We start from the raw sequence: 14,199 nt of genomic DNA on the forward strand, positions 1-14,199 counted from the left end.
TGATTAAATTGACAGGATGCTTTCCTAGATTTCTTTCTTTCCTTTTTTAGAGAATAAAATTATGGATAGATACCGCATGAATTGGCATAACCTGCATATCATACTACCAGAAATAAATGCCTGAACCTTATATGATTCAAAATATCTCCCTGACATGAGTGAACAAACTTCAGAGTATTAAACCAAATGCTTCCTTGTTTCACTTACCAAATGGTGGGAGGTCTTTGACTGGCACTTTCTTGCGAGAGGGATAAAGAGATACGGCAGGGACCTGCAACGCTTGGTTTACTTTATGTTGCTGCTGCTGCTGCACTTTCTGCTGGATGCCTGCCCGGGGAGCCACTGGTGATGTTTCAGATTTTCCAGGTCGCTTGTCTCCTGTATTCTTCGGCACTTTGCAAGAAAGGGGAGAAAATACTGAATGACTACTAGCTAAAAACTTGGCGGGTGTTTTAGTCTTAGCAGTACGAAGCCCTCCAATTAATAACTAAAAGGTGCTCAAATACTTGTACAATTAAGGACTACAAACTGATTCAGAATGGATATATAATTATTATTTCTTGCTATCCTGAAGCAAGGGAAGGGCACAACATATAGCATTCTCTCAAATCAAAATCAAACTGATATATCCAGGACAAGGTCCTCCTCTGCTGCCCCCAGATACAGCCCTCTAAGTATCTCTGAAACATCTGGACATAAGGAAAACCCCTATTGCCTCAGAATAACCATATCCCTATTCACACCAATAACCTGAGTACATAGAAAAACTTCTGATCCTCCACATCCTTTGCACAGTCAAAGCTAAAAAGCCCTTGTGCACTTCAGTGTGACATCATCTTAAAGCCTTATCACCTGTATAAATACTGTCTCTATCCTATTAACCTACAGGATTATTTTCTTAAGATTCATAGACATTCAGTACTTGAAAATGACCACACACCTAATTTTCCACCTCATTGTCTAGTTACTGTTCCAAATTGCCTCTCTGGATTAGAAACAGAGGTATATTTAACAGCTTCCTTGAAATCCATAGCAAATGACAATGCTCACATGTGTTGGTGGCTGGCTCACACTGCAGAGACAGTGTCTGGAGGCTCTCTTCATCCATTTCCAGATCCAAGTTTGAAAGGTACTGCTTTACCTTCCGTGCCATCTGAGCATCTTCGTACAGTTTTTTAGCATTAAGAAAGGAGCTGCGACGGACCCGCTTTTTATGACCCCCTGTTTGCGCAACATCCAGCACAGCTGCATTGGTACTGCCCTGGCTGAGAGACCTGAAGTGAAGGGGGGCAGGAGGAAGAGGAAAGAGGGGAAAGGTATGACTTAGTCCAACACAGTAGCACCTGATAAACATGAAACGTGCAAAACATTGCATGAATGTCAGTCTACAGTCAAAGCTTACATGCCTCATTCCAGTAAATCAAACAGCTGTAACAGACAGAAAGATGAGGGCCAGGAAATCTTTAACTTGGTTACAGGCACTATTTTAATTACACAAATATTTTAACCTATTCTGCTCCAACTAGGCAACATCACTTCACACATCTAGAAAGCATTCACGGTAGCTCTCTCACATAAGCCAACTACTGAGAAGATTGGAGCATTAGGAAAAGCTCATGCAATAAGGGAATGCTGACAGAAGACAACGGCTAAGGTTCAAATTCAAATACATATACAGAAGGCATCTTGAAAGTCCTCTACGTTTTAAATCAGACTGTATACAAAATGTACAGCTCAGTTTTACAGAACAGAACTTCTTTCTAACTCGTGAGGTTGAAGACAGCTTTTTGTTAAATAAAATGATCAGCTTGTTCATGATGAAATAAAAAGTGTCATGCACATTTCAATGTATGTGTATCTATATGAAAGCTATGCATCGGTCTGGAATTGTTAAGGCAAAAATGATGGCTGAATTGTAATATGAAAATAAGTTAGTCTAGCAGATACTTTAAGTTTTAACTTTTGTATTCGATTGTGATAATTGCTTAATAGGTATAACAAAGTTAACAGCTATTTTCAGCTGTTGCAACCTTGTCATTTTATAATTCTCTTTGACTCAAAGTCACTTCCTTTAGCGATTTAAACTGGAGGTGGGAGGAGAACATCCCTTTTCTATCTACAACCACTTAAAAATAATTTAAAATTTTTGTGTTATAACCTCAAAAGCAAAAGCACTCCTAGATGAAAATGTAAATGTATTGTCAGTAAAAAGGGTTAACAAAAGAAAAAAAATGTCAAAACACCAGAAAATTAAAGATAGCAAGTAGGAAACAATGCAAATGGTAAAGGAAGAATGAATGTCTGTGTGCGTTGTGTCCAACCACTTACCCCAAACTCCTCCATTTCTTCTTCCTGCAAGTGAGAGTCAGGAAGAGTAAAGCACGGGTTTAAGAAGAGACAGAGAAAGATCACAAGCTCAGAAAGAAAAAGACCAGACCTCACAACAAGCAGTTCTGGAAGCTCACAAATATTAAAAAGAGCCTTGACTTGAACACACAGTCAGATATTACAAACTCTTCTACCTCAAATTAAGAAAAAGAGTATGCAATAAGTTGGTCTAACATGAAGACAAAGAGCATTCACTCCATGTTTTCTAAGACTACTAGCTGACACTGCTTCAGATACATTACTATGCCTACAAAATTATAAGTTGGCATATGTCAGTGTTTCAAACAGACCAACACATACGTTTTCGAGACAGTTTTTCCCCCTCCCTCCCACTGATAGAATCTCATTTTTATGAAGTAACTGTCAGCTAAAGAATAATAAGAAACATTTTTAGTATGTATCAGTAAGCACAAAATGTAATGGTTTCTCCAGTTTTAGACCACCACATTATTTTGGCAAATTGTTAACGACAAGAAGCTCGTACTACTCCAAAGCCCCTCTTGCTGACACCTAGGCTTCTCTCAGCTGGGAAAAGCTTTACCTGATACAACACACTTACCTTGTTCTAAACATTAAAGAAGGATCCATGTTCACAGACGCCATGCGACCGACATGGCGTATCTCCTTCGCAATCATTCTCAGCTTCTCAAAATTGACCAAGCCCTCCACTTTAGAATCATTTCCTACAATCAACAATATCAGTAATTAGGTAGGAAAGTTAGTTTTTCTTAGCTGGTAAAAGATGATGTACTTCTGCTTTTACCTTCATGAAGGAATGTAAGGTCTTTTTTGATAACAGGAAACAGGGGGATAATAGGGGGCTGTAGGTTTTGGCTGTTAAGGACATTACGATATTTTGCCATATTCCTAGATGGATCAAACAAGTCCTGTAGATCTTGAAACAGTTTTTCATACTTGCTTGGAAGCTTTTCCCAAGTAGTTCGGAGCCTTGCAACTGGTGCCAAATTCAGGCCACTTGAAACAAAAAAAAGTGCAAAAAAGTTCAAGAACAAGAGAAAGAAACAAAAAATCCTATAAAAGATCATGTGAAATTTTATATGGGAGAAATACCATACGGCCAGAATAGTATAGTACAACAATGTCAATAAGGTAACAGAAAGTGAAAATTTCTTTTCACCAGCACAGAATTATTACACTAATAACTATTATTACAGAATAATTCAGGTCATTTTTATAAAAGCCATAAAAACTGGAGATATGTGAACAATGTAACTATAAACAGATAAAATTACACTTGGATGAGTAATTAAACTTTATACAGACTATGTACTTGCTGCTTTGGAACAGTGTCTGAATTTGATACTAATATTGTAATCTAAGAGTACCTCAGGATCATCCCTTATTTCCAGATTATCAAACTGGAGGAAAAAACATCTTTCATCTACATCACATGGTGATAGTAAAGTGACATGCCTTCTTTTTGCAATAATCCATCTGACTTTGTTCTGTCTAGATCAAATTTTGTAACATTTTCTATATCTGAGGTTATATGGAAGCTGTAGCTGGTACAGACAGTGTTTTTGCCCCCTGTAATGGCACTGCCTGCCTTGTTGTTAATTTCTACCTATGGGAAAGTTTGGCATCTGGAATCTTTCCTTCACTCAAGTTTTTCCTAGCAGGAAGGCTGCTTTTATTTCTCATTGAGATCAGCTCAACAAAATCTCAATATTTTTAGGTCTCAGAGATGTTGACCAATTATCAGCATGGATCCTTGACTTTGGAGCTTGCCACATTTGATCAAATGATATTCAAAATCAGAAAAAGTGTTACATTCAATCTGTTGCCTGAACGCAACAAGAACTTTTGTTGGAGACAGTGATAAAATTGTCATTCTAATGTAACTTATTCAAGCTTTTTCATAACAGACAATAGTTGGGGGTTTTTTTCTTTTGTTGGCTTTTTAAAAATCTGTGTGAACACACAAATTAGAGACCTCTCTTCCTTTTCATTCCAAAAGTAAGAAAGGTTTTCTGTCTGAGATTTTCAGACTTTTTAAAATTCTTATTGAAATACCTTTATTTACAGCCTATAATATGGTATTGACTATTAGCAGAGATTCATGCAAGAAACTGCTGATACAAAGAAAAACAAAGGAACGTATCTATGGCTGAATGAATTCAAGATACTAGGAACTACATAAAAAATGAGTTGCCTTTAGGAAATTAACACATTCATTTATGACAATGTTTTAATTTTTCTATTTATAACTACTGTTTCTCTCGGTCTTCATCTTTAAGTAAGTACAGTAGTTTCTCAAGTGTCATGTTCACCAGTGACTCTTGCCATGCTGTCTGAAGCAGTAAGTACATAATAGCAGCATTCCAAATAATATTTCAGCAAACATTTCAATGGCAAGTTCAGATTACTGAAAAATGCCTTCCTTATTGGATTGCCAAGTGTTGATGTTAGGTTTACTCTGTTAATTACTTTTTTTTTTTAAACTAATATAAGTAAGACTTTGCTTTTTACTTAGATGTAAAATTATTACTGGCCATACCTAATGATGGCAAACATCGAGTTGAAGTTCTTGCATTCTCTGCAGTGTAGTGCTATCTTAATGAAATGCTTAATGATCTTCATCCTTTTCAGCTGGTTGGTTTCTCTTAGAATCTCAGAAGCCACCCAGAATGTTTCTTGATTTATCACCTCTTCAAACCTTTTTAGATTAGTGCAACCTGTTTTTGATTTGAGTTTAAACAAGTCATCTATGTATTCTGTGGGTTCAATATTACGGAACAGCTCAAAGTTTCTCATGGAGAGTTGGGTAGCCACCTCAACAGTACTGAGCTGTAGTAGGGAAATTTGACTTTCCCTTAGTAACTCTTGAGCATCTTCATCTGAACAAAGAGTTTCTGTTTCCATGTTGTTCTTCAGGTAATACCTGTAAAAACAAAATTCAAAAAGATACTAGATACAATATACTTGATTAATGCTGAAAGTTACAGCAATGATCCAGTTGGAATCTTAATATAAAACTAATTTTACCAGGCATAGGTATTAATGAAAAGCTGCATAAGCAGCAACTTGTTGCAAAGAAACAGAATATTAAAAATTAAATAACACTCCTTTAACAGGATTTTGACTTAATAAACTGGCATCATCAGCTATAGCTCAGTCTCCAGTCTTACCTGCCACTCAGCTGTATCCTGTCAGCAAGCTTGGATAGCTGATCAGGAAGCCTCCTTTGCTTGATTACACCCTCAGGTGTGACAGATACTTCGCATAGTGAATATGCATCAGGGGTTGCAGTGAGAGCAAATTCCCTGATAGCCTGGATGACCACTTCTTTTGCTGTCGTGTCCTTACTGATCATTATGTAGCGACTTTGCTGGTCTGCCTTGAAAACCCGCAGAACTTGATCTGGCAAGTCTGGAAAAAAATTATATGCACGTTACGCACTTTAGTAAGCAATGAAAAATACAAACTTAATGGTATAAGAATAAGCAATTTACATTGAGTTTAACTACTAGTGCTAAGTTTTTACTTCCATAAAGACTAATTCTATTAACATCCAGGAAAAGAAGTTAGTTAGGCTATAGATGGAGCAAGTCACAAAAATATGTTAACATTTTCAAAGTTTGGACAGACAAACTAATGAGCAGTCTGATTTTCACAGGTGTTGGAAAATTCTGTTTAAGTCTGAGAAAAATCCAGGACATAAGCTATGCTATTCTATACAATGACATATAAGAAGCTTAAACAATTTGGTGATAGAAGTGTCAATCTTCCTAAGGATGTTTTAAAGAAAATAGACTCATTTACCTAACTCTGACACTCAACTATAGTGCCACACACAAAGGGAAGATGGGTACATATAAGTGGCTAGGAAGATGCTCGTATAGTGCCCAGCATGCATGTGTACACGATAAAAGTGCAGTAGTATTAATGCACCCAAGTATTCAATTATCAAAAATACTCTATCCTTTATACATTTAGATCATAATAATAAATGTGTGAGTAACAGACTGAAAACTTTGCTCTTTAGTTCTCTGTGCCAATGTTCTAGTAACTAAGAACTACAGCAGCCAGACATAAACCATCACAAATATTCAAGTTCTAAATATATTACTGTTTCAAGTGACTGGTGACACAAAACTTACAATGAACACCTACAAGGTGATTGATTTTTAGGAAATATGGAAAACTACCTGCCTAATGTTGGATTTGGGATTTCCATAAGCTATACGGAGATACCAAATCCATGCATATTTTCATATTTTGATGAATGGATTGAAATCCAGACCCATTAATAAACTGACATTTGGTTGTTATCACTGTATTATAAAACGAAAAAAAAAAGATGAAATTGTACAGCTATCCACCATGGGTTTTTTTAACATCAGGTATTTTTAACTGACAAATACTTTCAATTAATTTAACTTCTTCCCTCTGGTATAAATAAGCTTTTCTAGTTTTGTGAGAAATGACATCTAGTAATTTTTCTTTCTTTAATTAATATAGGATTTTTAAAAATAATTTAATTTTTTTAGATCCCAGAGGTCATACAAGCAAGAAAATATTTAATAATAGAAAGCCTTCTGAATCTGCCGCCACAAAATGACCATCATTAAAAAAAATACTGAAAAAACAGCTGCCAGATGAAAACATTCACTTTGATACAACCACAATCTTTTCTGACAAGTCCTGAATGTGCAAAATACGTACCGAGTTACTACAGAAAGATCTATTCAGCAGCAGAAATCTTGTGACAAAAGAACAGAAATTAAATCTCCCCACTGCTGCTGCACGTTTCCATAATAGCAATTGAGAAAGCATTAAGATAAATCTGTCTGATATGAGTTGATTTACATGCCACAAAGGCTGTTTAGGCTTAAATATATCAGTTTACAAATTTCATGCAACTAAGCCCATAACTTTCAAGCTCACAGTAGTTTTTTCATAGCTTGAGAAGCACTAATACCAAAACACACTAGAACTGAGTGATTACATCATCAGTTACACATAAAGAATATTACGGGCCATTTTTCAGCCCTTCCTAAGCACTTGAGTCAAATCTACAAATACTTTATAACTAGCAAGCTGATTTTGCCTTTTATCACCAACTCTATATTGACCGATCTTCCTTCAGTAATTAGTTGAAGAGGGATACAGAGGAGTGCCTGAAATATTTTCTACATTTTTTGACATCTTGAGGAAGGCAGATGCCAAAGACACAGCCTTTCAGATATGTTCTTGAAAAACAGACCATGCCCTAGATCTTGTTGCCTCTTGCTATTAGAGAAATACCTGCCACTCAAAGAAATGTTACAAAGTTGGGAAGCTACTGTAAACAGTACAAAGGTTAGAAATTGTTTAAGAGTCCCAAGAAATAAGTGTTTTACGCAAGGAGAAAATAACCTACACTGTTGGATCACTGAAGCCAATAGGAAGAAAAGCAGAGATCAGCAAATAGAAAAGTCCCGTTTTAGTGCTGCTTTTTACCACTCAATTTCTCAGGCTGCTTACCTATCAGAGCTGGTAGCAAAAGCTCTAACCCAGAATACAGAGAAGTCTGCCAGCAAAGTGAAATGATTACAGCTATAGCAATGGTAGCAAGTAATTCAGCTCAATAATTTTTAAATAAAACACCGCTTGAAGAGAATCGTAATCACTCCACTTCCCTCCTTTTCATAAAGGAAACTGGAGTGGCAGGCTGAAGAATGCAATGCTGTACGATAGGAATCTAGGCCCTTAGAAAGATTGTGAGGGGACAAAAATGTACTGGTGACTGGCAGCTCATCATTACTATGTTATTTTGACTTCCAATCATATAACAAAGACAGCACAAGAAAAGAGAAATCAAAGTGCTATTGAACATTTAAAAATAAACCTTTAAAAGTATGTTTGAAACAGCCTGAGCCAACCAGAACAGAAACTACAATGACTTCTTGTAGATTTCAAGCTGTTCACACTTTCTCCTCAAAGACTACCCTTCCAAAACAGTAAGTTGTTTTATTTTCTGTCCTGAGGGATATACACCAAAGCCTCAAAGGACAGCTGCTCTACCACTTTTCTCTTTCTTCTCCAGTGCATTCAATTTCTTGCAGTCTGCCTCCGTTTCTATCTTTAATTTAGACCAAGGTAGTAAAAGGAATTAAAACTGTAGGGTTTAATTTTCTCTAAGTCTTAAAATATATAGAGGAATAATTCACTTCTTCTGTCTACACTGCAACTATCTCTATAGCCCTTAAGTTATATGTTTTTTATTTCAATCCCTCTTTCCCTTCCTTCCTATACAGGAAAAAAATTTTACCTGTGAATTACTTTAAAAATATTCAGTGTGTGGACATTTGGGCAAATTTTAAGCAAAGAAAAAACCCAACTTTTTTTTTTAATGATAAAGAAACACCTTTTCTACAAAGATAATGGAAAAGCCGCTAAAACATTGGAGCAATGCCATTACATCATATTTATGTCCTTTCCTCAAAGTAAAATGCAAATAGTAGAATCTTATTTGTTTATTAAGCTTCTCTGAACTCCATCTGTGATGGAAGGGTTGTCAGGCCTGCAACAACTGCCCTTCTCAATTCATGGAGTTTGTTTGAGCTGTGTAAGTCAGCAATGCCCACAGCTCTGGAAGTTAGCCAGTTGCTGTGCTTGGCATTAGGGGCACATTAATTACCTAGAACTGACTGGTCTGGGTAAGCAAGAAGCTAGAGAATGGAATCTTCTGCCATTTATAGAAAAAGTGCTGACGAAAAGTTAGACTCTTATTGACAAAGTATATCTTTAAGGTGTCGGACACTAGTCATCAGATAAAATAAAAAAAAAATCTATCTTCCAACTCTCTCAGGATCAATCTCAGACACTGGGATAAAAATCACAAAGCACCTTCTTGCAGTCTTCTCTAGCCCTAAAAAGCCCCCCGCTGAAGTAAGTTAAGCTCAGTATCACAGTTTCAAATGCAATGATTGCACCAACATTGCCAATGTGTAGGCTGATATTTAAGCACCATCCCTTTAGGTAATGTCTGAATCCCTCAGGTTTAGGAGGGCACTGAATTTTCAGTTCTACTTTTGAGAAATACTCTAAAGATTAGACTAAAATAACCATGTGTCTGCACAGCTACCACCACCATATCCTCCTCCAGCAGCTATATTTTAATAGCAAAGATTTGGATACTTAACTCAGTGAAGGTTTCCCACTAAGAATCTTCTTGCAGCCAGATAAAAGCCCAAATCCCAGCCTCACCAGGAGCTCCAGCTAAACCCTTCTCATAAGATAAGGCTCTCAAGTTTCTCATATTCTCCCTCTATTTCTCCCTCACTCACCCCTGTGCTTTGATCCTCTCTAAGTGTGTTCATTTTTTATCTATCTCAGAAAGGGATTTTATATTCAAAGAATTTGGCATACAGCTGTAGGGTAGGGTGACTAACAGGAAACTTTGAAACTGTCCCTTACAGATGTAGTACAAGATTATATAAGTCTGTTCAGAAAAAGACTGAAAAGCATGTCCTGGACCCAGTTCAACACCCTTTCTCTTTACTATAAGCTAATGACCTACTGTGCTATTTCAAAACACTGCAGTCCTGTAAATAACGATCTATTGGAGCAAATTATAAAGTACCAAGCAAAATAGGTTTTTCCTGACCAAGAATATTCAATCAGTAAGAGGTACTCTATATACAGTACACTTGAAAAAACAGACATCTATTATATTAGGGTAAAGTATATTGGAGCAAATGTAACAAATCCTAATGCATTTATATGTGGGTAATCTGTGCGAAACACCATACAGTTGATAAAAACTCGCATGCCTTGTTCAGTCTCTCCAGGTGCAGACAAAAAAAATGATCTATTAAAGGAAATTAAAAGGTCAAGAACAACAACAAAAAAGGATCCTTACCTGGAGTAGTATTAAAGTCTAAGATGCGGTGATGAGACTGCAGTAGATCAGGATTACTGGATGACAAGGTTCCGCTGACAGGTAAAGCAGGAGGAATGTGCTTTGTTTGCCTCAGTCCCACAATGCTGTCATCCTGAGACTGGCCAATTCCAATGTCACTGCATCCAGAAAGAAATGAAATCAGGGCTTACAGACATTCAGAGCTGGGGCTATACTAGGGAGATTCAGGGATGCCGCTATCATTACCTTTTTACACTTTCTATTGTTAGTACAGCAATTGCTATTTAGTAGTCAAAGTTCTCCAGAAAACAACAGTACTTGCTGTCTAGCTTTGTCAACAGCAGCCAAATGTCCACTCAGAGTGATTAGATATGCATGCTCACACTGCCAGAAGATCCTCATGTTCACCACTAAGCTCTGAGAAGCTGCTAGGCCCATTTTTTGATGACTTTTCTCAATGGTCAAGATCTTCATTCAAAAGGTGGTACCTTTGAATACCTCATCACTCCTGCACCATCCCAGCACTCAAACTTTGTCTAATACTGCTGTCCCCTCAGCACTTTTATTACAAGACCTGAATTTCACAGATTTTTCACCCCATCAGAGATCGGATTTGCAACTATGTGACATATTATAGCCATATATCTTTCAACAGACAGATAAGAGAGGACCACTGAGATCATTCATCTTCCTACCCTATATCCCCTCTCTGAGTTTCTTTTCATTCAATGTGACTGAAGTGATGCCAGCTAACTTGGAAGGGTAAGCTAAACGGCTGGACTTGTGTGTTACTGGTATACCCTCCAAAGTGCCAGACAGCTGTAAATAAAGTATTCTGGATAAAGGTGAAGGGTTTTGTCTGTTAAATTGTGTAAGGCAGGGTCCCAAAGGAGGTCAGTAGTGCTAGATGGATCAGAGTTATCATCACATTATAGTAGGCACTGACTTGCTTATTGCTTTTGAGTTCATAATTATCAAGTCAAGCAGAACAACTGCTACAGGATGCAGAGCTGGAGACAGCCATTGAACTTTTCTCTAAATACATCGATTAAAATCTTTACTAAAATACTCAGAGGGTATAAAATGTTGAACAGCATTATAGAAAATGAAAACAACTAAAAATATAGCAAACGTAGGCAAAGTCTTTCTAAAAGCCAAGCACATCTAAATCTGTATCTACATGTGTAAATAAAGCATAAGCCAGAACTTACACTTCATTGCAAACTGCTACAACTCTGAAAAGTCAGTCTAGTAAATTAAATGATGCAACACAAATGACCACTTGTACCCTAATATTGGGCACTTAAGCCTGCTAGTGTTCCAGTTTTCCTCAGAAAACCTAAACAGAAGTAATATAGGGCCAGATAATTATCTCAAATAGCTGTTACAGCACCAATATCCTTTTGTGCTTACCAATGAATTAGTTTACACAGTACACTCTTGTACCACTTCTTTAAGTGCTATGAATAAAATAGTACTCTGGAAAGCTGGAACAGTATCTCTGGGCAATTAAGAAAATTTTAATTACATGGACACAGCAATTGTTTTTTAGAATGCAATGCAAGTCAAAAAAGTTTGGAGGGATACTTCTGTATGATGTGTTTGGGTTTTCTCATTGTTTTTTTTTTAAAAAACAAGATAACTAAAAGTTATTGGATTCTCTCCCAATCAGAAGGTAAGCTGAAATCTGAACATTTGTATTTTTGTACTTCCATATCAAGCACAAAATACTGTGACAAGCAGTGATGCTCAATTCAGCACACAACATTTTTATGCTAAGCCATAAGCAAATAAGCCTTTCAGTACAACTAAAAAAATTGCTAGCAATCAATGTCTTATCTTTCAAGTAGGAATGACTTCACATAAAAAAAAAACCCCTCAGTAAACAAAAAAACTCAAAGCTCTTGAACCTCATAATGCTTTCTGATGGTTCTAAACAACTATATACTAGATTTCCTAAGTCTCCCAACACCAGTATTTTCTCTAAATTCAAATCAAATGAAGACAATGTGACTCTCACACGTATACTAATAGTTTCATTTGCATTATGCATTCCTTTTGCGGTTTGTCAGTTTCATATATCCTTATACCGATCCTGTGCGTCATGACCAAAGCGGCTTCAGTAAAGTGGATCAACGGACAAATGTTACGTTTAAAAGGAAAAAGGAAGCATCTAAAATTCTGCTCAGTTTTAAGCATTCATATAAAAAATTGGAATGCACTTACTTTACACTCAGTTTTGTCTATTTTTAAAACTTAAATCAGAATCTGAGTGAGTTCTAGCTTATGCAAAAAAGAAATGAATGCCAGAAACTTCAGACACAAAGAGCAACGCTAAAAAATCCAGGTGCCAGGAAGATCAACTGTCCTACTGTTAGATAAAATATTTTATTATGCTGATGAGATGAGACTGTCATTTTAAGGGAATGGCATTTCTATTGCTTTCTGTGTGCGTTTGCCATGCAGGGAGACAGCACATTAACTAAGAAATAACTTTCCTGCTGAAAGACAAACAGGGTAGAAGTGACAATGGAATGGCAGAGCTGTCTGAATGCTTCCTCCTTCAAAACACATCATCCTCTGCATCGTACTGCAGGGCTGCAAACAGAGAGGAGGGTTGGAGGCTGTTTCTTTGTCTGGGATGCTGCACTGTGGAGGAGGCAGAACTTTACTAGAGAGGGAGGTGGGGATGGTGTTTAACCCTTATTTGGAGCAACTAAGCCTACAGACCACAAAACCACTCCGCATTAGAAAAGTAAACAAAGAGCTCGAGTGGAGGCTGTAGCCAGAAGCAAACTACAAGAGATGCCTTATAGCCAGTGAAGATTTTCCAGTAGGAGCAGAGGAAATGGTGCTGTTTGCTCGGTTTGGGAAGTTACTTGACATTATTGGACTAAACTGCAAGACTGAAGGAAGGCATTATTCTCCTGCTCAAACTGATTCATCTTTGATGCTGATTTAATGTCTCATGAAGCAGACAAGCTCCCTCTAAGAGTGACCTCGTTCTAGTTTAAAGATTGCTTTTGTCTGGATACATCCTGGAGGCACTGCAGACTTCTGCAGTCTTCATATTCAAAAAAAGGTGGACAGTTTAACCTCGCAAGCTAGCTGACTCATAAAGGCTTTAAATGCCTATTTTAATTAATGAGTAAATCAGTTTTTTCAACCCTCTTGATTTTTGGTATGTAAAAATATGTGAGATTAGGTAAATTCCTTGAATATATGCAATTATTAGGAAGAACAAGATAGATCCTTTGATGCAATAGGGAAAAGAAAAGCACAAACAGTAGTCTACAGCTACAGATGTCTATGCAGGAACTGTGCAGACACAAACAACTGAATGTCAACAGGCTTTGCAGACCAACTGCTATATATAACACACAAAGTAAAGCTAGCAAAAAGAAAATAAGTTAAATGTATTGTTATTCTGAATCTTACCCAAAGAGGTCCCTACACAGAAAAAGTGTAAAAATTTTAAAAAAATAAAGAAAAAGAAGGAAAAGAAACATGAAAATTTTATGCAAATACTATGAACAATAGTGAACAGTGCAGAAAATCAGGCCTAACTGTATGCAGAGGTCATCAGAGGAAAAACATGCCAGACCAGTGAAATAAAGGAAAACATTCTAAAGACAAACAACATAAAAAAGAGGATTTACTGATTCTCCTCTACTGAAATGTATTGCCATCAACTTAAGAAACATCCAGTATTTGGATATAATAATTTAAATTAATTTAGTCTTTCTATTACTAACATTCTATGTATGTTTCAGAAAAGTTTTCATTTAGTAGGGAATACTTAACATTAGTTAAGTAAACTTTTTTTTTTAAGTAACAGCAGGAAAAAAATCCTAGATTTTCAGCACAAGTGCCTTTTTTACAAATTTGTGTGGAATAATTTCTTCCTTAGTGGGTCACAGGAAAGAAAAGTGCAAGAGAAAATA

General features: G+C 36.6%; 1 protein-coding gene across 6 annotated transcripts in view; it reads right to left on the reverse strand.

Moving 5' to 3' along the window:
• Positions 1–14,199, reverse strand: part of RAPGEF2 (Rap guanine nucleotide exchange factor 2) — a 181,349-nt gene that overhangs the window by 12,001 nt on the left and 155,149 nt on the right. For 5 of the 6 annotated variants that reach the window (XM_032685083.1, XM_032685080.1, XM_032685079.1 and 2 more), the window contains 8 exons: positions 10,256–10,413; positions 5,538–5,778; positions 4,907–5,290; positions 3,152–3,363; positions 2,948–3,071; positions 2,329–2,352; positions 1,051–1,274; positions 208–393 (listed from right to left, as the gene is read on the reverse strand). In XM_032685083.1, coding sequence (XP_032540974.1) covers positions 208–393; positions 1,051–1,274; positions 2,329–2,352; positions 2,948–3,071; positions 3,152–3,363; positions 4,907–5,290; positions 5,538–5,778; positions 10,256–10,413 — 1,553 coding nt within the window. The remainder of the gene's footprint in view (positions 1–207; positions 394–1,050; positions 1,275–2,328; positions 2,353–2,947; positions 3,072–3,151; positions 3,364–4,906; positions 5,291–5,537; positions 5,779–10,255; positions 10,414–14,199) is intronic. The other variant, XM_032685082.1, reaches the window with a different exon arrangement.

Source organism: Chiroxiphia lanceolata, chromosome 4, assembly GCF_009829145.1.
Source record: "Chiroxiphia lanceolata isolate bChiLan1 chromosome 4, bChiLan1.pri, whole genome shotgun sequence".
NCBI lineage: Eukaryota > Metazoa > Chordata > Aves > Passeriformes > Pipridae > Chiroxiphia > Chiroxiphia lanceolata.